We start from the raw sequence: 24,027 nt of genomic DNA on the forward strand, positions 1-24,027 counted from the left end.
CTCCCTGATAGGTTGGGGCACACATATGAATCAACACACGATTCAAGGCAAATGGTCTCCGGTGGAGACTCAGTTACACATCAACTTACTAACACTACATGCAGTCCACAATGCCTGCAGCCATTTCCTACCTCCTATAAAGAACAAGTGCATTTGCATCCTGACTGACTATATTGAATGCATGTTTTACATCAGCCGCCAAGGAGGAGCTTGTTCACACTCGCTATGCACCGAAGCTATGGAACTGGTGCATACAACACAACATAAACATCTCAGCATCCTACCTACCCAGCCATCAGAATGCGATGGCGGACACACTCAGCAGGTACTTCTCCCAAGACCACAAATGGTACATGAATGGCAAGGTTCTGAGATCAATCTTAAATGGGTCATTCCCATTATCGACTTGTTTGCATCCCCGATGAACTGCACATGTGCAGTGTTCTGTACGCGGGACTGGGACTACGATCACTGGGGGACGCCTTCCTCATCAAATGGGAGGCGCAACTCGTGTGCATTTCCGCTGATTCTGCTGATATCACGTGTGATACACAAGATGTGAACAGACAGGGCCAAGGTTATCCTCATAGTCTTGACATGGCCCAGACAAGCATGGTACCCTTACCCGATGCACATGGCAATATGCGCTCTGTGAGCTCTCGCTCATCATCCGGATCTGCTGTCTCAGCACAACAGTCCCTCAAGTGTCTCCTAAACGTTTACCCAGAAGTTCGGGGTTGTACCCCGGCATGGGACCTCAACCTGGTTCTGAAATGCCTCACCAGACCACCGTTTGAACCATTAGCCACCTGCTCCTTGCTACATTTATCTATGAAAGTGGCTTTTCTGGTCACTATTACGTCTGCCAGCTGGGTGAGCGAGATTGGGGCGCTCATAGCTGATCCATTCTTCAAAGACAAGGTCATGCTACATCCACACCCTAAATTCCTATAAAAAAATAACTTCAACTTTGTATATGAACCAACCAATCCATCTCCCTACATTCTACCCTAAGCCTCATGGGACTCCAACAGAGGCCACCGTGCACACATTGGACGTTAGGCATGTGCTGGCGTTTTACCTTGAAAGGACTAAACCTTTCTGGAAATCCCCTAGACTTTTCATCTCTACTACCGAGCGCTCGAAAGGAGACACTATATCCACTCAGATTGTCTAAATGGATCTCCACATGCATTCAGATGTGCTATCGTATCCGGAATACAGAACCACCTGAACACATTAGAGCACATTCTACTTGATCAGTTTCAACTTCAGTAGCATTCCTAAATAATGTTGCAATACTAGAGATTTGTAAAGTGGTCCCTTGAGCCTTCATCCACATGTTTGCTGAGCACTGTGCAATCACTCATGTCTCCAGGGCTGACACCACAGTGGGCCTCGCAGTGCTTACTTCAATGACTCAAAAGAACCCGAAGTCCCCCTATCACTCTGAAGGGCACTGCTCTACAGTCACCTGAACTGGAGCACCCACAGGGACAGCACTTGAAGAAGGGAAGGTTACTCACCTTGTGCAGTAACTCAGGTTCTTCGAGATGTGTGTCCCCGCAGATGCTCCACTACCCGCCCTCCTCTCCTCTACTTCAGAGTTCTCAGTAGGGACTCTGCGGTATAAAAGGAACTGGAGGGCTCGGATTGTGTGCACTACATGCGGCACCAAGAGCACCATGAGACCCGTGCAGACACTGCTACATAAATCTGCGATCAACAGCCCTGGGACGCACCGACACGTGAAGTGGAGTATCCACATGGACACACATCTCGAAGATCCTCTGTTACCGTACAAGGTGAGTAACCTTCCCTTGCCTGTGCAAACTTAAGGCCCCTTTGTGCGTATGCATTATGATACAGTCTTTAATTAGATTATCAGATACTATTTTTTCTGCCTCGTTCACTGCACAGGATGGACCATACCGTAGGGACCAATATGTATAATACATGCACACAATGAAAGTGAGGTGCCATTTGTCACTTTTCAAAATATAAGCCATATCATTTGTATGTATGTGCATACTATAATTATTATTTTGTGCGTATTATGGTAGTGCCCAGGGGCCAAGCAAGAACAGGGAAACATTATGTTAGGGACTGTACAAACCCAGAGTAATAGACAGTCTCTTCCCTGGAGAGCATACAGTATATACATAGAGCCCTGCATGGATAAAAAATTTATATCTGCAGATATAAAGTGGATATTTGGGAAGCTGCAGGACTCTACCAGGAACTTTCTCTGTTTTCTCTATCTCATGTGACTCTTTTATTCAAAATAACTGTAGTATTTTACTAAAGCAAGTGCTTAGAGTCTAGCCTATGAAGCATGCTACTCAGCATTATAGAACCTCCAAGGACACAGCCCTTAGCTAACATTATTGAAAAGACTTAAAATCAGCGTTAATTTGGAGGCAGCAAATACTAACTTATTTGATCCTTTATTGAAAAGATCAACCAAAGAGCACCCTGTGGTCATCTAATTGGTTAAGGATTAGAGATTATCAGTGTAATGACCACAATGGCACACTCAGGTTTGTCACTTTCTAGGGACTTATTCTGGGCTCACCACTGTGAATATTTACTTGGGGGATTGCAGTAATTGTATGTGGAAAATAAGTTGTGTAATTACATTTGTATTTTTGCATGTGTGTTTTTTTGAAAACCGAGCTCCGAATTTGTGATGAAAAGTGGGGCTTGAGGCCACCAAGTTTGTAGTGAGACTTATCCAATGTATAGATTAAAGAGGTTCTGCTCTGTGTGTGTGCATATCTGAGAAAAAGATATAGGCTGTGTATCCAAGGAGGAGGAATATTATGTAAATCATTCCATGTGCTCAAGTATCTATAAAACAAAAACAAGTTTAAAAAAAAAAACCAACTGTTTTTAGCTGCTGTTTAAATGTCACTATAACAATAGCACAATGGTAATTTCCTATTAAATCTTAAGGGACTAGGCTGTTACTGTTTGTCTCCTAGATGCTATCCTAGCTAAGGCATTGGATGCAGGTATAATGTCTGTCAAGAAGAGTAGATTAAGATGCAGGGGTATTTTTTTCCCCCACATTATTTGAGCTGGTTTCTCATGGGAAGCAGAACATGCCTTCAATAAACAGTGGCGTGTTTGAAGTATCGTATTGCCCTTTACTGGTCGCTAGTGACTTGAAGGAGCAGCTTGTCTCTCCCCCCGCAAGTGTTTGAGCACTGTTTTATTGTTTGGTAAAGGAAGCTTGGCAATGTGCCTTTGAAAGAACATTTGAGTTACTGTAGTCACGTTGGTCAAAGGTCACTTAAATCATGTGTGTCTACTTTATTATTTTTAAAGGGCCCACCTCACCATGCATCTGGGCTTGTATTGTGCAAGAAATCTCTTAAAGTTTATCGCTATCACTTGGGCTAGACTGGCCAATAATTACCTGCTACTGTTTCAACAGTTTGGAGTCATTATCTATGATGGGCTTACAGGGAATAATTCCTTTTAGGCTTCACTTGTCTTTATTATGAAAATGAATCTGTAGGAATAGTCACATATGTTCACATCATGGCCCATATGTTTTGATGGTTCTGTAAATGTATGCTTTGGGTTAGATGCATTAAAGCTGTTAAGCATTTACCCAGCTACTGTTCTTTTATTTCCTTAATGGAGATGAAGTGGACTGTGTTTGTTACATATAAATGGTATCTAAAGCAGTCTTCTTTTGGTACAAAAGTATAGTGAACAGTGGCATCTTAATTCCTGATTGCTGGAGTGTCTTTAAAACAAAGAAGGCCTATTAGAACCAAATTCTTTAGCGTTATTATCTATTATTATGATTATTTGTATTGTGATATTGCTACAAGCTGCAGTGAGGATTGGGGCCCCACTTAGATTGTAAGTTCTTTGAAGCAGGGACCACCTTTTGGTTATGTTTGTACAGCACCTAGCACAATGAGGTCCGGGTCCATGACTGGGGCTCCTAGATCGAGCCCTGTGCGGGACTACTGTAGAGCCCTGCAGCAGGACTAGGATCCGACAGGTCTTGCAGGACTCACAGCCATAATAGCGGGAGTGGGTGGGAGTGGGATTTTAAAAAGTCCCACACTGGACTCTACCCCTAGGCACCATCACAATACAAATACTAAATGATGATGCTTTAGGCACCATGCACACACACATAATGACAAACAGTCCCTACTCCAAAAAATTTACAATCTAAGTAAGCTCTTCAGTTGTACCATGATGAAATGTGTCTTTGTGAAACACAGGGAAGATCACCATGTGCTCATTTTTGTGCTGGTTTGGTTTTAGTATAATCACATAATTAAAAGGGTTTATGCAGCCTAATATCCTGTAACATTAGGAGTTATATTTGGGATATATAAAGGTGGGAAAATTCATAACAATAGCCCAAACTAGTTCTCGTGTGCCCTTTTGTGTCTAGACATTGTGCCATTTATGTGCTTTTTAGTCCCTGTTCCTACAGTTGGACTAAGCTGCATGGGACCCATTTCTGCAGCAATATTCAGTAATCTGCATTATGGATGGCGTTGCAGCCTTACCTTTGGATGTTTATTTCCAAATATAATATGTAGAAAGAAAAAGAGAGAGAGTTCTACCTAGGAATAATAGAGTCCCTATTTTACTGATGGGGAAACTGGGCCACAAAACAGTTAAGGCCTTAGTTCAGTAAAGCATTAAAATATTTATGTAGGTCCCCATGAGTTCAGTTGGATTTAAGAACGTTCTTATGTATGTTCTTATTCAGAAAAGCAGTTAGTCTCTGATTCAGGAAAGTATCCACATTCAGGAAGGACACTTAAGCATGTGCTTAAAGCTAGGCATGGGCTTATGTTCTTTGTTAAACTAAGGCCTAGGTGACTTGCTCAAGGTCACACACACAACCTGTGGCACCCATGGTTCCTGACTCCCAAATCTCTGCTAAGCTTAGTTTCTATTGAGGTAAACAGGATCCCTAATATTTTCTTTAAAGTGACATGATCACAGTTTTAGGCCTCAAATTAGCCATTGTAACAGTATTATCCTAAGAAAGAATGAGGAGTACTTGTGGCACCTTAGAGACTAACAAATTTATTTGAGCATAAGCTTTTCTGGGCGAAGGCCCACTTCATCAGATGCATACAGTGGAAAATACAGTAGGAAGATAGATAGATAGATATACACGAGACCAATTGATTAAAGTGGGCTATTATCAGCAAGAGGAAAAAAAAAACTTTTGTAGTGATAATAAGGATGGCCCATTTCAAACAGTTGACAAGAAGGTGTGAGTAACAGTAGGGGGAAAATTATCATGGGGAAATAGTTTTTAGTTAGTGTAATGACTCATCTACTCCCAGTCTTTATTCAGGCCTAATTTAATGGTGTCCAGTTTGCAGATTAATTCCAGTTCTGCTGTTTCTCATTTGAGTCTGTTTTTGAAGTTTTTTTGTTGAATAGTTGCCAATTTTAAGTCTGTAATTGAGTGTCCAGGGAGGTTGAAGTGTTCTCCAACTGGTTTTTGAACGTTATAATTCTTGACATCTGATTTGTGTCCGTTTATTCTTTTGCGTAGAGACTGTCCGGTTTGGCCAATGTACATGGCAGAGGGGCATTGCTGGCACATGATGGCCTATATCACATTGGTATATGTGCAGGTGAACGAGCCTCTGATAGTGTGGCTGATGTGATTAGGCCCTATGTTGGTGTCCCTCGAAGAGATATGTGGACAGAGTTGGCAATGGGCTTTGTTGCAAGGATAGATCCTGGGTTAGTGGTTCTGTTGTGTGGCGTGTGGTTGCTGGTGAGTAGTTGCTTCAGGTTGGGGGGCTGTCTGTAAGCAAGGACTGGCCTGTCTCCCAAGATCTGTGAGAGAGAGGGATCTTCCTTCAGGATAGGTTGTAGATCTTTGATGCGCTAGAGAGGTTTTAGTTGGGGGGCTGAAGATGACGGCTAGTGGCATTCTGTTACTTTCCTTGTTGGGTCTGTCCTGTAGGTGACTTCTGGGTACTCTTCTGGCTCTGTTAATCTGTTTCTTCTCTTCAGCAGGTGGGTATTGTAGTTGTAAGAACGCTTGATAGAGATCTTGTAGGTGTTTGTCTTTGTCTGAGTGCATATCCTAAGTGCATATTGCCAAGAAATGTACAAAATTAATAGGGTTTATTTTGCTATTCTCATAAAATGTCACGTGTGCTCTCTGCTGCCTATGTATTTGCAGTGGATGAACGAACACTGTTGACAAAGGATGGCCCATAGCAGGGTGAAGGCAAATGCTGAGAGAGAAAATGTATCCAAATCCTCTCTCTGGCTTGGGTTTTATTTTATGGCTTCTGGTTTTACCCAAATTGACACCATTTTTCAGAATTCTGTAGCTCCATTCTTGCCTCTCACTTTTACAAATATTTAACTAAAAAAATACAAACCCAGAAAAGTACAAATCCATAGAGTAGCTCCTCCTGTATTTTCCCAGAGCTCCCTGCGCAACCTCTTTGTGTCTCATGTGACAGAAAAAACACCCTTATTTTAAGGTGTTAAGCCTAAATAGACTGAGCTGCATGTAGCTAGCTAGCTCCCTGCTGGTAGTGTCTACCTGAGCTGCTGCTGAATCTAAGCTGGGAATTCTCCTCCAAAACATCAGGCTGCCTGGCTTGGCAGACCTTCTCCTAAGAACACCACTGGAGCGGGATGTGGCAGAGCTCCATGATCTCTTGCAGGGGCTCCAAAAGACCTGTTCCGTGGTCGAATACAAAAATTACATATTCACAAAGAATTTGCTAGTATTGGGGCTCTGGTTTGATCCAGCATCATCCAAGCCTGTTAGTACTTATAAATCCACAATGTTTCAGAGGTCATCAGGATTGTACATCCAATGTTGAGTGTATTAAATCCACCAGGGCTCTTTATAAAAAGCTATGGTCATCAAGGGAGGGAACAGAAACAAAGCCATTTGACTTGAGTGTCCAACTTCTGAGCAAGAGTAAAGAACGTCAGCCCTGACTCTCTTGCAGATTCTTAACAGAGACTGAGAGTTATTCAAAGTAATGTATACTGAATATTTTTAAATACAGAATATAGCCACAAAGCAAAGACAGCTTCATGGATTTTTTTGCAAAAAATCCAGTATATGGTGGGGTTTTTTCACTGAATACTCTTCAAGCAACTTTATTCAGAAAACTCTGACGACATGATGCTGATGCAGAAAGATGATTTACAGTTGCAAGGCACTATATTCTGCTGATAATTCTGTTTGCTTCGGTAGTGCTTTTGATTCAAACATATCAAAGCACATTACGAACAGCATTCCTGTTCCTCCTCCATGAAAACATGGAAGTTTATAAAGGCCTGCTCTTACTCTCATTTAAGTCAGTTTGGATTTCCCCTTTTGCTTCGATCAGCACAGGATCAAGCAGGCCTAAATAAGCTGATTTCTACACTAGAAGACAAGGTGGAAGGACTGCTGTTGAAATTAGGGGAAACCAGGGAAGTTGAACAGGATAAATCACAAAGATGCAGCAGACTGAGACCACAAATGAGATCAAGGTGGAGGAAGATGATGGAAGAAAATATTAACATGGAAGGAAATAGCTGTTCTCTCTTTCTGTATGAAGAATTTGAAGGGGATCATATTGAGAAGAGACTAAAGACAGACATCAGCCAAGCCAGAACTCAAAATAAATAATTATTTAAAGAGAGCCACTGGAGAAGAAAAGATAAACTAGACTGATTGGTGATCCTTTGATTAGGAAGGGACAAGATCAGAGATGTGACAATACAGGCAAACAGCATCTTTATTAATACTGAGGTAGGGCATGGTTTGTTTGATAGGGTTTGGGGGAAGAAGGAGGGTATGTTTTGGGGGTCAGAGGCTTTTCTGGAGTTTTTCCTCTTTTGTTATCTCCATTTGATTATTTAAAACTGCTGGCTGTTGGTGTTAATTTATTTGTGTTTTAATATTAATTTTGCCAGCAAAATTGTAGCAATAACCTTCTGGGATTAAGCCTCACAGCGTTGTTTACTGTAGGTAGGCCTTAGACTAGGTATGACGAGAGTGGTGTTGGTATGTGTAACAGAGAATCTGGCATGTTCTTTTAATTTAAAAGTGAAAAGTATAGACCTTAAAAAGTGGATATGGAAATATATCCCGTCTCACCCAACCTGACATGTTGCTTTTTCCTATTAAAAATGTATTACCCTGGAAACCTTTGATATTAAATAATTTGTTTCCAGTGGACTCCAATGACTCTCATGACAGTTTTTTATGTTTTTGGTAAAGGCAGACAGTAGACATAATTGGACACTAGCAACAACAAAAATTAATTTTTTCTGACCACCATGGAATATTGAGAGATATAACAATGCACAGCAGTCATTTAAATTACAGAGCTTGCTTTTGTTGTGGGCCTGAAAATACTGCTGTTAAAAAGGGGGTAGTGAGGGAACCAAATCGTGAGCCTCCATCTTCTTTTAATAAAATGTTGTTATAATTAAGGTGCTAAACAGAGAGAGAAAAGTATTACACCATTTAGTTTTTAGTATTTTATCTGCCTGTTTAGTAAACTCATTTCTATAAACTTGTAAATTCTAACAAACCAAAATTTCTTTAACGTTCATTTTTATTAAAAATGTCATTCAAAGGAGTCTAAGGATCTTGATGATTGGGTATGTAGGATGGGAAACTGAGCCACAAGTAAACCCAATTTAGGCTTAATCAATTTTTGCCTTTATTTATACAATTTCAGGCAGAATTATTATTACTTAGTGTCTGGACATAAATTTAAGACAGACAAATAATAACAGACAAGACAGAATAGGTAAATGGGCCCAAGTTACCACATTAAAGAGCACTGAGAAGTCCTTCCATGATGGCCGTCGTCGCCTCCCTTGATCTCCTTGTCTGGTCCTTCAGTCCCATCCTTTAGTTTGTGGTGCAGTGCTTCTCCAGTTTGGGCCCATGTTCACTTGGATCCTTATAAATCTTCATATTACAAATTATTTAATCTTTATCCAGCTGGCTTTTAGCATATCATCACTTGTTTTTTTTTTTAAATGTAACCCTTACATTACTCATGTCCAAGCTTCAGTTATGCAACTTAGGCATTTTTCCTGTTGGTTTTGGTGTTTCTGGGTCATGTTATCCTGTGTCATCCAGAAAAAGGTGGGAGGGTTAATTATCATTACTTGTTTGAGTACCTCTTAATTACTACTTCCAATATGATACATTATTTATCTTGCCAGCAACAATATAAATTTAAACAAATCAGCAATCTGTATCAAAAAGAATTGGCAAAAACACACTCAGGTCAGGCAAAGTCTTGACTAAATGTTACCTGAACTATACTCATTTACTATCCATAATTAAAATCTCTTAAAAAAAAAAAAGGCTTTCAAAGCTCTTAATCTTATAATTAACAATCCTTCATTTTTATTTCTCTTTGTGTATGTGTATGTATGTGTTACTCTTTTCTACCATTTAATCTATTGAGGGGTGGGGTGGAGGGCACTCTGATTCTTTAATGTTAACATTTCTTTATCTTCTGCAAGCGTACGTTTGTCAGGGGATTTTTTATTACTCAAACTCCAGAACCTTGTATTGGTGTATTGCCAAACCTTGTCAGGTTTTTTTTCTGTTACAGATTTTGAGGTCCTTGTGGTTTTTGGGTCTTGATATTTAGTTGCTTTCAATGATACCCCAACGTAATTAAATTATTCCAGTTCCTTTGGCAAGAATTTTTCTTTGCTATATTTCACCTATGGTTGGAGCTCATGATTCTGTAAATTTAGGCCCTGATCCATCAAAGCACTTGGGCATATGCTTAGTTCTAAACACTTGAGCAGTCCCATTAAGTGTAGCTTGCTACTTTCTGGTGCAGTACAACAGCTTTAGTAAACAAACTGTTGTTAAACTGCATGAATGGTTAACAGAGGCAGGCTCTGTGGAGATGAACAGCTGGATACCAATTTACCAATGGGTAGAAAATGAAGATGTTGTTATTAAGACCACTTGTCTTGTCTTGATTTCAGCTGTGAAATTTCCAGTCTGAGTTTAAAGCTAGAATATTTCATAGATACATTCCTTTGTTTAAAAAAATGCTTGTCCATAAAATTGGGTCCAAATCTACTCTGTTGCCCCAATGCAGCTATCTTGACTAATAACCCCACCTTCCATCCCTCTTTAAAACTCACTGCTTTGATTAACCTGACACAACTAATCTCCGTTTTTGTCATTTACTTTTGTTCTTGTGTGTAACATAGCTCTTCTAAAATAGAACTTGAATTTAAAGAAAAAAAAAATTTGGAACTGTCAAGCCAAACTACAATTGCAAATGAAGACGAACTAAATCACACTCTTTTCTGTTACACCCCCTGTTTGTTATGTGTTTAGTTTAGGGCCCAAACCTGCCAACGCTACTAAGTGTAGTGCTTCCTACTGTGAATAATGCACTGACCTCACTGGGATCAATTTATCAATTCAGTAGCATTTGAATATTGAAATAGCATCCATCAGCGTAGTAGCTAAGTGCTGCTGTAAACTAATCATAGCAGTGAGTATTGTACTTGGGTGTTTGTAGGATCAGCTCATTAATCTGTAAACTCTTCTGAGCATATGGATATTGTCTTATGCTTGTAAAGCATGTAACATGCATGACACTGCAGAAATTGTAATTGAATTCAGTGGCATTTCAGTTGTGTGGTTTAAAGCAGAGTTTGACCCATTAAACTTAATACCATTCTATTCAAAAACTTTCAAATACCCCTTCAGTTAGATAGATTGTCTTTAGCTTTGGTATTTTATTTTTCTTCGGACAGTTAAGTACAGTACAAAAAAAATCGTATGTCTTTATTCTTAAAATGCTAGTGATGGATATGTTTCATAGTAGCAGCCGTGTTAGTCTGTATTCGCAAAAAGAAAAGGAGTACTTGTGGCACCTTAGAGACTAACAAATTTATTTGAGCATAATAAATCACATTCTTGTTAAATTAATTCTAATATAACTTAATCCTGTTTGGTATGTCATGCAGGTTAGCATCCAGCCTTCTGAATGGCACCGCTCTCTCCTTCTTCCTCAGTGCTGGCTGGGATTTATGAGTAGAACGTACCATGCAGTTTTACAGGTAATTTGAGTTGTTTGGTGTTTAGTGTATTTTGAGGTTTACCATCAAGGACTTCCCTACAAATATCAACTTTTTTTAAAAAGACTCTGCATTTTAACTTGAATGCAAGAAAATTAAATAAACACAAGGCAAGTCTTCAAGTTAAAGGTTGATAAGAGTTCAGCCACAGCCAGTGTCTGATGAAGGCAAATTTCACAGAGGTCTGGTTCTTGCTCAAGAATTGACACTCCTATCCTTACTCCTGTTCAGAGTCCCACTGGAGTCAATGGTTCAGACTGTGTGTCACTTTTAGAATTTGGGCTCTGACCTTGAATTTTAATCAATTATTCATTACTGAAAGGAATTGTATGAAAATACTGGAGAGTGGGGCAATGTGGTGGATAGAAAAAAAACTGAGCTCCCCCTCCAAAAAAAAAATAAAAATGTTTCATATAAGTCTTTTTTCTCCACACACACACCCCCCTTTCTCTTTGTACTCCCTTGTTTCAGTCAGGACTAGAAAGAGAAATGCTGTATTACAAAAAGAGAGAATATACTGGCAGTATTTCTGACCCACCCCAAAGCAGGAAGTACTGGAAATTTGACCAGAGAATCTGTTCCAGTGAGATTACGCAGCCTGATTTCCAGACCACAGAGGTTCCAATCTATAAAATTGTAGCAATAAACAGCTTCCCTGTCAAAAGCAATGTATGGTTGGCTTTGTCCTGCTATCAGGGATGATTCATGTTTTCTCCCCATGTATGTCAAGTGATACTGGACACTTTCACAATCTGAGCAAAAAAAAAAAGGTTTCATGGAAGTATCGTCTTTGGGGAGATAATGTAACAGAATTTATACATGATGAGGGACCACTAGAGATACCATTTTCAAAGCAAATCACTTTTTAGTGAGCAGCAAAATGTCAGATTTAAACACAGCTTTGTTACAAAACAGAACTAGCAAACCTACTTTTTAAATAGTAATTTAGGTCTTAACGATGGAGAGTGCTACTTGTTGCCTATATTTTGTTATCCTCCTCTTTCATCCGTCTACCTTGAACACTAAGATTTCGTGAGAAGAACAGCTTTTACCAGCTCTGCTTCTGAAATCCTCTCTAGGATTTTCTGTCATTTACTAGAGCATTGAAGCATACCATTGTACCTTTGAAGTCTGCTCCCATGTATTTACTTGCTCCTCTTTTCAGATACTAGAATAATAATTATACCTTATGCTTCTGTAGCATTTTTCATCTGATGATGTCAAAGTACTTTACAAATATAAGTTAGTTAGGTCACACAAATAAGTAGTTCAGTATGCCTATGAGTAAGTGAGGGAGTTATATACCCATTTTACAGATTGAGGACTGAGGCAAAGAGAGCCTAAGGGCTCAGTCCTGCAAGGTGCTGAGCACTCTATACCCAATCTAGCAAAACACTTAAGTATGTGTGTTGCTTTAAGCACCTGAAAGTCCCATTGATTTCATTGAGAGTATGTGGGAAGGGATAGCTCAGTGGTTTGAGCATTGGCCTGCTAAACCCAGGGTTGAGAGTTCAGTCCTTGAGGGGGCCATTTAGGGATGTGGGGCAAAAATTGGGGATTGGTCCTGCTTTGAGCAGGGCGTTGGACTAGATGGCCTCCTGAGGTCCCTTCCAACCCTGATATTCTATGATTCTTTGTACATGCTTAAGTGCCTTGCAGGGTTGAGCCTTAAAGGTATATCTACACTGTAGCTGGGAGTGCGCCTTCCAGCCCAAGCGGACAATCTTCTACTAGCAGACTAGTGTGCTAAAAATAGCAGTGTGAATGTTGCTGCGCTGGCGGAGACTCAGGCTAGGCACCCAAGCTCGGACCCAGGGGGTCAGGTGAGCTTGCACTCGAGTGGCTAGCCTGAGCCTCCATTGGTGCAGCAATGTCCATTTCACTATTTTTAGTACATTGGCTCAAGCCCCACTAGTTCGAGTCTGTTTATTGGGGCTGGGACGCACGCTCACAGCTGCTGTGTAGATATACCCACTGTGACTACGGTCATACAGGCCTGAACTTAGCAATGTGTACAAACACATGCTTAGGTGCCTTGTGAAATTGGAATGGGCTTAAGCACATGCTTAAAGTTAAGGATGTGTTTAGATGCTCTACTGAATCTGGGTCATAGAGAATCAGTGGCAGAGCTGGGAATGGAACATAGGAGTCCTGGCTCCTGGTCCTGTCTCCAACTACTATGATGAGACTTCTTTATTTGGGCTTAGTGCTTGTTTGTATCGAGTTTTAGTGCATAGTAAGACAGAATGTGAATCTACAGCAAACTAGCTGGCCATGTGACCTTGCTGCCACACACTAACAGTTCCACAGTGTGCTTGAAATGGAAGTGGGTCAGAACATATTATGGACTCTGTTGTTGTGCACTAGAAGTTCCATGGTGTGCTTTGACGTACTCCCCTTTTAAGCTCACTGTGGAAGTTCTAGAGCGCAGCAGCAGCAGGGTCCACATGGTCAGTTAGTACGTGGCAAGCTAGTGCACTGAAGAGTCACACTGTGGCTTGCCATGCACTAACTCTTTGTGTAGACAAGCCCTGATTCACATTTTGTGAATGACATTTGGATTTTGCAGAGATTACTCTCTTGTGTTCTCAAGCTTTCATGATTATGCCATGTAAAGATGTTGAATGTTTGAAAAACAGTGCTTGTGCTCATATTTTTCCATCAAGACTTAATAAAATCAGTGGTTGCCTTGGGGGTAGAAGCTAAACCTAGACACCCATTCTCAGTCTCCTGCTAAACAGATTTGCTTAACACCTTCCAATCAGTCCTTCTCAGATCACAAAAGCATCCCATAAACCACTGTGGTGAATTCAACAGCACATCCTTTGAGGCACAGGTAGAACTGGCATGAAGGATTGCTAAGAGGACAGTCATAGCAAGTAAAAGGTTGAGAAATTCTGCTTTAAATGATGCATTAAGAAAACAATAGGTTTTGCTGCGATTGTACCTTTGAGGTAGTTGGTTTCCAAATCTTCTTCCGTGTGGGATACAAGTTTGTCAATCCTTCTTTGTTACAAGGGAATAAGATTCCTTCCATCATTAGGAAGCTGGAGCGATTATTTCTATCTGTAGCAATCACTCCACTCTTCCCAGAATCAAAAATTGCAGTTCTTTCACTTAAGACCTTGTATATTACAATGGGATATAGTATCAAGAACAATTAGGTCCAGTCATGATATGGATCTCAAGGGAGAGGTTACATCTGTTACCCAAGTGTTCCCCGCAGAAATCTCAGGATTATTACCCATGGAAGATCTCCTTCTGATTTATGTTGTGATTCTGCAGGGGAGACAGGCAGAGCTGGAGATGCAGTTAAAACATGGAAAAGAGGATCCTGAAGAAGTGCAGTACAAACAATTTACAGCCTGGCTCTGGTAAGAGAATGACTGTCTGCTCCTCATCACTTGTAACTGCAAGTGAGGGGCCAAAAGGGCGGGGATACTTCAAAGGCTTTAATGTTGCAAGTTTAATCATCAGTATGAGTGCTAATGAGAAAAAACAGATATGATCTCTAATTTTACAGATATGAGCTCTAATTTTTAAAAAGATGGAGAGAAAAGAGTGTAGGTAAGGATGCTTATATTTACAGGTAGCTAACCCTTTGCAGTTTATGGAATCCAGTAGTGACAGTAGCTGGAAGGAATTGAAAACTGCAGTTATTTTATATCCTGTTATATGAAAACCTTTTGCTGAGTGCATAATTGAGTGACAGGGACAAAAATTATGCTGGCTTTATTGAGTATGACTTTATATCATGTCAAGGCTTACATTTCTTGTAAAATCACAGGTTTCAGAGTAGCAGCTGTGTTAGTCTGTATCTGCAAAAAGAAAAGGAGTACTTGTGGCACCTTAGAGTCTAACAAATTTATTTGAGCATAAGCTTTTGTGAGCTACAGCTCACTTCATCGGATGCATGCAGTGGAAAATACAGTGGGGAGATTTTATATACACAGAGAACATGAAACAATGGGTGTTACCATATACACTGTAAGGAGAGTGATCAGGTAAGGTGAGCTATTACCAGCAGGGGAGAGAAAAACAAACAAACACCACCTTTTGTAGTGATAATCAAGGTAGGCCATTTTCAGCAGTTGACAAGAACTTGTGCTCGTCAACTGCTGGAAATGGCCCACCTTGATTATCACTACAAAAGGTAACACCCATTGTTTCATGTTCTCTGTGTACATAAAATCTCCCCACTGTATTTTCCACTGCATGCATCGATGAAGTGAGCTGTAGCTCACGAAAGCTTATGCTCAAATAAATTTGTTAGACTCTAAGGTGCCACAAGTACTTAATTTCTTGTAAAGACAGTCTTGGAGAAGGGAGATTGGGGGTGCATTCTCAAATACCATGATGATGGGTACATTATAAAACTTAAGGATGTGTTTTTGTGTGTGTGTGTGTTTTTAAAGACGTGTACTCTCACCCAGATCTTCAGCTGGTGTATATTAGTTTAGTTCCATTGAAGTCAATGGAGCTATGTTGCTTTGACAGCAGAAGATTTAGTCGTGTGTTTATTATAGATGTCTCTATTTCTCTCTCTCTCTGTATTTTATATGTTTTTGTACACATTCACATACACACAGTCAGGATGATCCTTAAAATAAATTAAACCTTGAGTTGGTATAAAGTCATATTCAATAAGGAAAATGTAATTTCTCAGTTATTTTATTCAACTAAGCACTGAGTATATGGTAGGTAAAATAGGCCTGATTCCCTCTTCTCTTGAAGGAGATTTTTGCCAATGGCACTGTATTTGATCCTCTGTATCCCAATAGGTATAAGGAGAAAAGTGTCTGCTCTCCTAGAACTTCTGAGTTAGGGTGGAAGTAGAAGACATTCTTGCAAAATTGCTTTTTAGGTCAGGGGACCAACAAAATCTGCCTTAGCCTCCTCTCCCCAATGTTTGTAATTGCTCAGCCTAAACTGTTAAATTAAACAATTTTTTAAAAACTGATTTAAATTTGTGCAGGTGCAGATGTAAGTGCTAAGTCAGCAAAGGAAGTGGGTGCCCAGTTTTAAGGTTAAGAGTCTCTCCAGGCCCTTCCTCATGGGCTCAGTCCTGCAAGATGCTGAATACCCTCAGTTCCCATTGACTTAAAAGAGATTTGAGGGTGCTGTGCACCTTACAGGATCAGGTTAGGGTAAAAGGAGGGGCCAACGCTCAGAGGGCCTATTAGGTATTTATCAATATTGCCCACTCTGAAATCTGACCTTGACGTTTGCTACAGTGGAGAGGTCAATACAGAATTTTACTGTTTTAATGCATTTTTGCACCATTATATTGAAGTTTTCCATTAATGGTTATGCCATTCAGTGTAAATGCTTTCAACTTAGGTGGGTTTTTTTAGTGACTGTGCAAAAACAAATACTGTGCTTAAAATGAAACATTGATTTTATTCTTTAAAGTATGAGTGACCTGTACACTTTGTTTTATAGCTATAATTTCAAACATTTTATTATGTGTTGTAGAAATTTCATTGAAGGATAGATATCTTTTCGGGTTGGATGACAGTCCTAGATAAGATTTACTACTTCATATTGTAAATTGTGGTGTATGGGATTTATATATTAAAAAAACTTGTCAGTATAAGAGATTTATGGCAGCTCATCCTCTGGATATGAATGCAAAACTAAACAAATGAAGTCAAATAATGTGTTGTAAATTGAACACAGTAACATAGAATGTATTCTAAATGACCCTGTAGCTTTCATTTCAATACATTTAGACTATTGCACCACCTGATAGCTTAACCACACATAGTTATGTTCTGAAGTATAATAAATGTTGGATAAATTGTTATAGTTCTCCATTGTAGAATATTTACATTTTATTAGGCTGGGGCATAGAACATCAACCTGGAAAGCTATCTGCAATAGCTAGATGATCAGATTTATGGCTGTTGCATGAACGTGTATTTTCCACAATGTGGTATAAAATCAGATAAGAGCCTTTTTAGAGGACAGTTTTAATGGATTTAAGGATGTGAAAAATGTAAGATTGTATGTGACAATTTTTACTAGTTTACACTAAGTTTTATAAAATAAGTATTGGATGTGATGTTTGCTAACATAGAGTGCTCAATTAGAGGACTAGAGGGAAAATGGCCAAGTTCATGCTGCAATGTAAAGTATAATGTGCTAACTTTACTTTTTGTCTCTCCTGCAGGGTCAGAGACATGCTGACTGATGTTATCAAGGGTGCTTCAAAGTAAGAATTGTTCCTTTATTAGAGGCTAGAGAGTTATTTCCTCTGGATTTTTTTCACTGTCGGTGATGCAAGCCAATATTACCTATTAATGTGATTTCAACTCATAGCCACAAGTATAAGGATAGCAGCTTTCCCTCCATGTGCTGCATTGTACAGTTGGCTAGGTGTGTTATCTGAAGCATTAGGCATAGACTGCTCAAAAGGCAGAATACCACTTTATGCACTAGTGGTCCAATCTTATATGGCAGATGATTTTACTTAAGTCATTCTTTTTATCATTTTATTCCTCTCAGCTGTCTCAAGGGTGGAGCATCACCTCTTCAAAGCTAACCCATTGTCTCTCACTCTTAAGGGTTCATGCTTGTATCCAGACCCCTCTCCCTCCTGAAGATAGATGCAGATATATGTTTTCAGACTGACACTGGCATGTTAGCTCATGGCATTGGGTTAACAATGAACGCTCTGGTCCCATCCTCAAACACCACTGAAAGGCTTTAGGGATGGTTGCTAGTGGCTTGATTTCTTCCCTGCATACACGTACTTCATTGATGGACATCACTTCAATGTGCTCTCCAGTTGGTTAACCTGGATAACAGCTTCTTGTACTCTACCAGACAGAAGTGCCAAAAGCCACTAATCTGAATAAAAATAACTCTTAAAATCACAGGCTCTGTCATGGAGATTGCAGCAGTGATAGAACCACAGTGCTATTTATCATAGGCTGATTCAGTGGGTGGTACTTGCTGGAGCTGCAGAGAAGATTAGTTTTAAATATATTGGGAAATTCAAGAGTTCTGGCAGTTCTAGATATTCAAATTTTCTGTAAAGATTTTGAAGGTTTTTGCCTCTTTAACCATGCAGCTATTCTTGGTGAATGCTGCTGTTAGAAATGTTCACATCCACATGCTTCCCTCCAATCCACCTTCAGATAGTTCACTCCTGGGTGGAGGATGGGATGAAGAAGAGGAACTGATTAAAATTGAACTCTATATTTTAGCTACTCATTAAATGCCTATGAAAAGTTAGAGAACTAAAGGTTGAAATCCTTTGTGTAACTGCTATAAAGAGCAAGATACAATACAGAGACATAATGAACTCTCAGAATGTCATTTCCTGGCTCTAAGTAACAAGAGCCAATGTCTTGAAAAAGAATGTACAAGGTTTTTGTCATGAAAATAATTCACTGGTCAAATTAGTTCATTAGATAACTTTTCACTGTTGGTTCCTAGGGTTACACTGTCTTCATGTCTAGCTTCAAGGGATTCCCATGGACAGACCATGCCGCTGGAACTTTTGCTATGTTTTGTGTTTTTTTCTAGTCTAACTTCAGTAAATTCCAGGATAGAATGGTCTAGTTTTTGAAACATTTTTGTTTTTTCTCATAGAACCTACTGGTTTGGGGGCCTGTGTTGTTGGTCTTTATGCTGACAGGCTGATATTTTGTTCTATGACAGTGGATTGTTTTTTATGAATTTAAGGCACCCAGGTGAGGTGGGGACAATTTAAAAGTGTCTAACAGCTGAGGCATTTTAGAGTGCAACCACTGTCACTTAGCACTAGACATAAAAATAAATGACTACATCAATAAATTCAGAAGTGATTTAAGGTAACATAAGAAGAATACTCTGAGCAATGAACTAGCCACCTAATCAAAATTATTTTAACTATCTTTGATCCAGAGTGGTCTGGATATAGTGTCCCAGAGCTGAAAAGTCAGTGACATTCCATTAAGACGCTCATCTGCCTTATCAAAAAACTATTTTCAGATGCAAAAAGAAATCTCTAAAGACAGGAGAATGGGTTTGAGCTTTCAGAGTAGTACATATTTATAGTAGTAGTTGAGCAGTCTTTCTGGATATGCAATACAGTGATGCAGTGTGTAAAAACAGAAACTGAAATGTAGAATACTTCATCTAACCATTACTGTACACTATATCAACATCCAGTATGATGGTATTTCACATATTCTATTCTACATAATACCTAAAAGGTAGACTACAGGATGACAGAGAAGTACTTGGAGCCTATCTTTGCAGTCCCTTTTCTGGACATAAACTGAACACCAATGTCTTTGTTTTAGGAAAATCTTAAGAAAAAGTATCAAAAAGAATTTAGCAGGAAAGGCTCACAAGAGTACCTGTTCCCTAGCAATTTTCAAAATCAAGAGGATAGCAATCTCAATTTTAATTGATGGGAAAACTTGGATATGAAAACCCAGTTTTCTTCTTCCTCATTTCCACCACATACACAAGCACAGAGCATAGATCAAAAAGTGCCTAACAGTGACTTTAGTGCATAATTCATATTTAAAAGTGTCAGTGCTGGTCATAACTCCAGTTGTACCTGATGTCTCACAAGGTAAAAAACTTGGTGCTGGTTTTCTCCCTATAATTTCATTGACACTTAGGAATTTGTTATGTGTTTTAACCTTGCAGACATGATTACTGCTTCACTGCCTGATCCCTATATGCTGAAAGAGTATGGCTAAGCCACTCGTGCACCTAAATTCCACAGCTGTTGGAAACTGATCTGTTTATAAACAAGAAACTTTAAAATAACAAAATACTTAGGGAGCATACATTTGTCCAGCATTGTCAGCAATTCCTGTGCACAGCTGTGAGAGTGTTCCAATCTGTGTACCAGGGAAGAGTTGCATTTCTGTGCTAGCACATATTGGAACTTTTCTTTATTACATTTGTATGAAATCTTAATGCTCTGTGGTAAGAATGCCACACAACACTTAGCTGCATAAAGGTTTATAGCCAGGTGAGACTGAGACCTGTTTTGTGGCTGTGTGCGTTGTGTGTGTTTACATGCCGCTGTTGCTGCTACTATAATAAGCACCTACCTCTCCAATCATTGCATCCTTTTGAAAGAGTGTGGCTGCTAGACTCAGCCATGTTAAGATTTTTGCAAGATTAGTACCATCATCAGACAAATGATTCTGTAGAAAGAATTTTATATCTTTTCAGCAAAAGCAAAATATATAAATGGTGTGAGGCAGACTATTTAGCTTCTACAGACTTTCTTTAGCAACTTGAATGCAACAATAGTCTCTCTCTCTCTCATATACATATACACACGTTTGTGTTAGGCTTCGGGTGATAAAGAGGAAAAAAAGAAAACTATTGAAACAGTAAGCTTAGTTTCCTCTCCCATCTCACTGTGATGTGAGGGTGAGATGTGGGGCACTTCCATTGGGTCAGTGAACCATCTGAGATAGTTGTTAGCTTTGAGAATCTCGCTGAAAGGTTGGTATTTGCTATGCAGGACTCTGGTGGCATGTGCTTTCCCAATTATTACAGTGTGTTTCATTTTCTGGATCTCTTGTCTCTCATTAATTACTGTTTATTCTTTTCAATAGGGACAGCCCAGTGGTGAAAGGAAACTCTATCTTAGCTTTAACTGGCCTTGCAGTTGCTGTGGCAAAATATGAAAATAGCCTTTCTTCAGACACTGAAGTAGGACCAGAGGTGAGTTAAAGCTTAGAAACACTGTTTTATCATCTTAATGTGACTTACAATCAAAACAAAAGCACTGGGAGGTTGCATGGCTGGGAGAGCTGATAAAGGAATGCAGAACCCCTCACTCTCTCAGCCGTTCATATCCAGTCCTGCTCAGTAGTGACCATCTGCTAGCTCTGCTCTGTGCGCAGTGAGTTTGGTGGTCTCAATCTGACTGTGTCCTCCTCACACAAAAAGTCACAGTTGACACATTTGTTGTCAGTATTGTCAGAGCAGAGAAAGATCCAGTGGATATTGCGGCTCCCCCTCCTGCTTTCTCCAGATCAGATTTAATAAAATGTTTTGAGGGAGGTTGCATTGCCACTGTCTGTGCTCTACCTGTACTGCAGCTCAATAGAGGACTTCGCTTTCTGGGACTGGCAATCTGGCACTGGCCATGAGCTCTAAATTTGCACATGGAAAATATCATTTGTTTTAGAAATAGATATATCCACAGTATGTGTGATTTGTGTGTATAATAATTACACACACAACTTTTGTCATTGTGTCCTCTGCCGCAGAGTATGGGCATTGGCATTCTTCTTATGTTGACCTCAAATCCTTAACCTTGGTTCATTATTTGGTCAGGAAAGAAGAACACCCGTTCTGCTTGAAGATCATTATTAACATGGATCTATTTTTCAGCTGGTAAAGTGATGACAAGTTGTTGGTATTTCCCAGTATAACAACAGTACAAATTTATAGATAGTGTGGCTCAAGAAGCTGCTTTATATACCCGAAAATATAACCAGGAGGAGAGGGAAATGTGGATTGTAGCTAAATGTGAAAAGTAGGATTATTATGCCCAACTTTTCAGTGTAATAGAAACACCACAAACTAGTAGTCTGAATCTGTTTTATGTTAATTACCTTCCCACTGGATCTGCATGGATTGGAAGAGCTGTAAAGGGCCCCAGCAGCTGGGAATGCCACACACTGTTCTCCACTGACCACTCTGTCGACGGCAGGAACAGTTTTGACAGGCTCTGGAGGGACAGTAATTCAGCCTTTTTATTGATGAAAAACAGGGTCATGATGCAAAGCCTTAAGGAGGTTAAAGTGGAAAAAATATATATATCTTTAAGAGTGAGAGGAATGAAGATTTACTTGGTACATTGTGGTCTCCCAGTATTCTTGCCCCAGTGCCAGAAAACTCTGCCTGTTGTCTCCACCATGTACCTGGCTTTCAGCTTGTTGACTTCCTGAAGATTCTTCTGAAAACCAGTCTCCATTAGGTTACTGTGGTGTCCTGCTGCTAGGTCAATCTTTGTCACAGTTATTTGGCCTCACTGTTAATATTTGTTTCATTCTTGCATTTTTTAGTGTTTTTACTTTGGTTAATAGCATCTGTCAGAACAGGGTGGGGCATTTTACAGTAGTGTGTGTTTGAGATTTTGCTTGTGTGGCCAAAGTGTTGAAGACCCTACTTGTGTAAGCGCCAAAGAAGGCTGGAACTTGAATTTGATTTAATCAACTTATGTTTCCAGAAAGTCAGCCTTATTCTCAGAGGTGTGACATTAGCACTTATTAGGGACCTGAGGACACAGCTAAAGAGCTATAGAGCCTTTTCAGTTATGGGTCACCAGTTTGACTCTAGACCAGCTCAGTGGCAGTTAAAAGTTGTTCCTACCTAATGGCATCATAGAATCATAGACTTTAAGGTCAGAAGGGACCATTATGATCGTCTAGTCTGACCTCCTGCACAATGCAGGCCACGGAATCTCACCTACCAACTCCTGTAACAACCCTCTAACTTATGTCTGAGCTATTGAAGTCCTCAAATCGTGGTTTAAAGACTTCAAGGTGCAGAGAATCCTCCAGCAAGTGACCCCGTGCCCCACGCTGCAGAGGAAGGTGAAAAACCCCCAGGGTCTCTGCCCTGGAGGAAGTTTTGGTAGTTTCTGTATGAGGGGTGTGGAGTGTGTCCCACTCCAGGTTCCATATCACAAACTCATTCCCATCTCTTTTCACTAGATTTTAAGCTCTTTGGGGCAAGGGCAGTCTCTTATGAATGTGTTTGTGCAGTGCCGAGCACGATGGCTGGTTGGATTCTCTAGCAAGATCTCATGAAACAGGGACAAAAATTGCATTGTGTGTGATTAATTTGTAAGAATTGGCAACACTGTAAATTGCCACAGATAATTATGGGTAGGAAGAGTTCAGAAATCAGAAAACAGACCCCAAAACCATGATTTTATCATTTCACGCTTTTTGGGTTGGCAATACTGAATTTTTGACATGAGTGACCTTCAGGAGCCTGTCCAGTCAGTTTTACCAGGATACCAAGTAGGGAAGCATTAGTAAATAGCCCCCTTAGAAAACTGACTTCTGAATTGTGGGGGAAACTACCTCTGTATCTCAGTACGTTTGTTCAGCTATGATTTTAAACAGATCTTATCAAGCTAATGAGCAAAAAATATAATGACATATGTTCTGTCTGCAAGTTCCTGGGTCATGTTAGTAGAAATAGTGCTGCTGGGAAATTGAATGAAGTTCTTCTCCATAAGGGGTGCCAGAGAACAAATTCAATCAAGCGAATTCATAAAATATTTGTATCCTGAACACCCACAACTACTATTCACTTACACCTACTAAATTAACTTGTTACAACATGGAATATAGAAATAGGACCATGTGATTTCCTATGCCAAACGGTAGCTATTTTCATCTTTTCTCAAGTGGAATAATAATCTTTGTTCTGCCCTGGGTTCTGTTTCTAGCTCTGTCATAGTCTTTAGGGGACCTTGGGCAAGTTTCAGTCTATCTGAGCCCGTTTCTTTGGTTGTACAGTGTCCCAGACATATTTTAAGGCTGGATTTGTTCATTTTGTAAAGCACCTTGAGAGACCCAGGTGGCAAGCACTACATAAGCACACAATATTTGTTGTTACTGTTTTGCTAACAATGTTATGACTGAGGCACATACTGCTTCCTGTTTCTGAGAAAATTGTCTGTTACCCATTTTATTTCTGTCTCAAGGGGAAAAGGTCTTTTTAGGACTGATTTCCAGAAGGGAAATTACAGCCTGCTACTGAGGGCATGGGTCAGGGGACTGCATTGTTAGAGGTACCATCCATACATGGCACACATTAATCCAAGCATAATTTATTGCATTGGTAAATTGCACTTCCTGTGTCACAATGACACCTCAGTTTACTGTTTATTTTGTGTGTGCATGTTCTGTTTGTGCATATGTTGTTTTA

At 39.8% G+C, this 24,027-nt stretch overlaps 1 protein-coding gene across 3 annotated transcripts in view; it reads left to right on the top strand.

Annotated features, from left to right (window-relative positions):
• The window catches only part of FOCAD (focadhesin), a 201,064-nt gene that overhangs the window by 134,103 nt on the left and 42,934 nt on the right, over window positions 1-24,027 (top strand). For all 3 annotated transcript variants that reach the window (XM_074953460.1, XM_074953459.1, XM_074953461.1), the window contains exons 22-25: window positions 10,999-11,091; window positions 14,395-14,483; window positions 17,282-17,323; window positions 20,688-20,796. In XM_074953460.1, coding sequence (XP_074809561.1) covers window positions 10,999-11,091; window positions 14,395-14,483; window positions 17,282-17,323; window positions 20,688-20,796 — 333 coding nt within the window. The remainder of the gene's footprint in view (window positions 1-10,998; window positions 11,092-14,394; window positions 14,484-17,281; window positions 17,324-20,687; window positions 20,797-24,027) is intronic.

This window comes from Natator depressus, chromosome 5 (genome assembly GCF_965152275.1).
Source record: "Natator depressus isolate rNatDep1 chromosome 5, rNatDep2.hap1, whole genome shotgun sequence".
Lineage (NCBI taxonomy): Eukaryota > Metazoa > Chordata > Testudines > Cheloniidae > Natator > Natator depressus.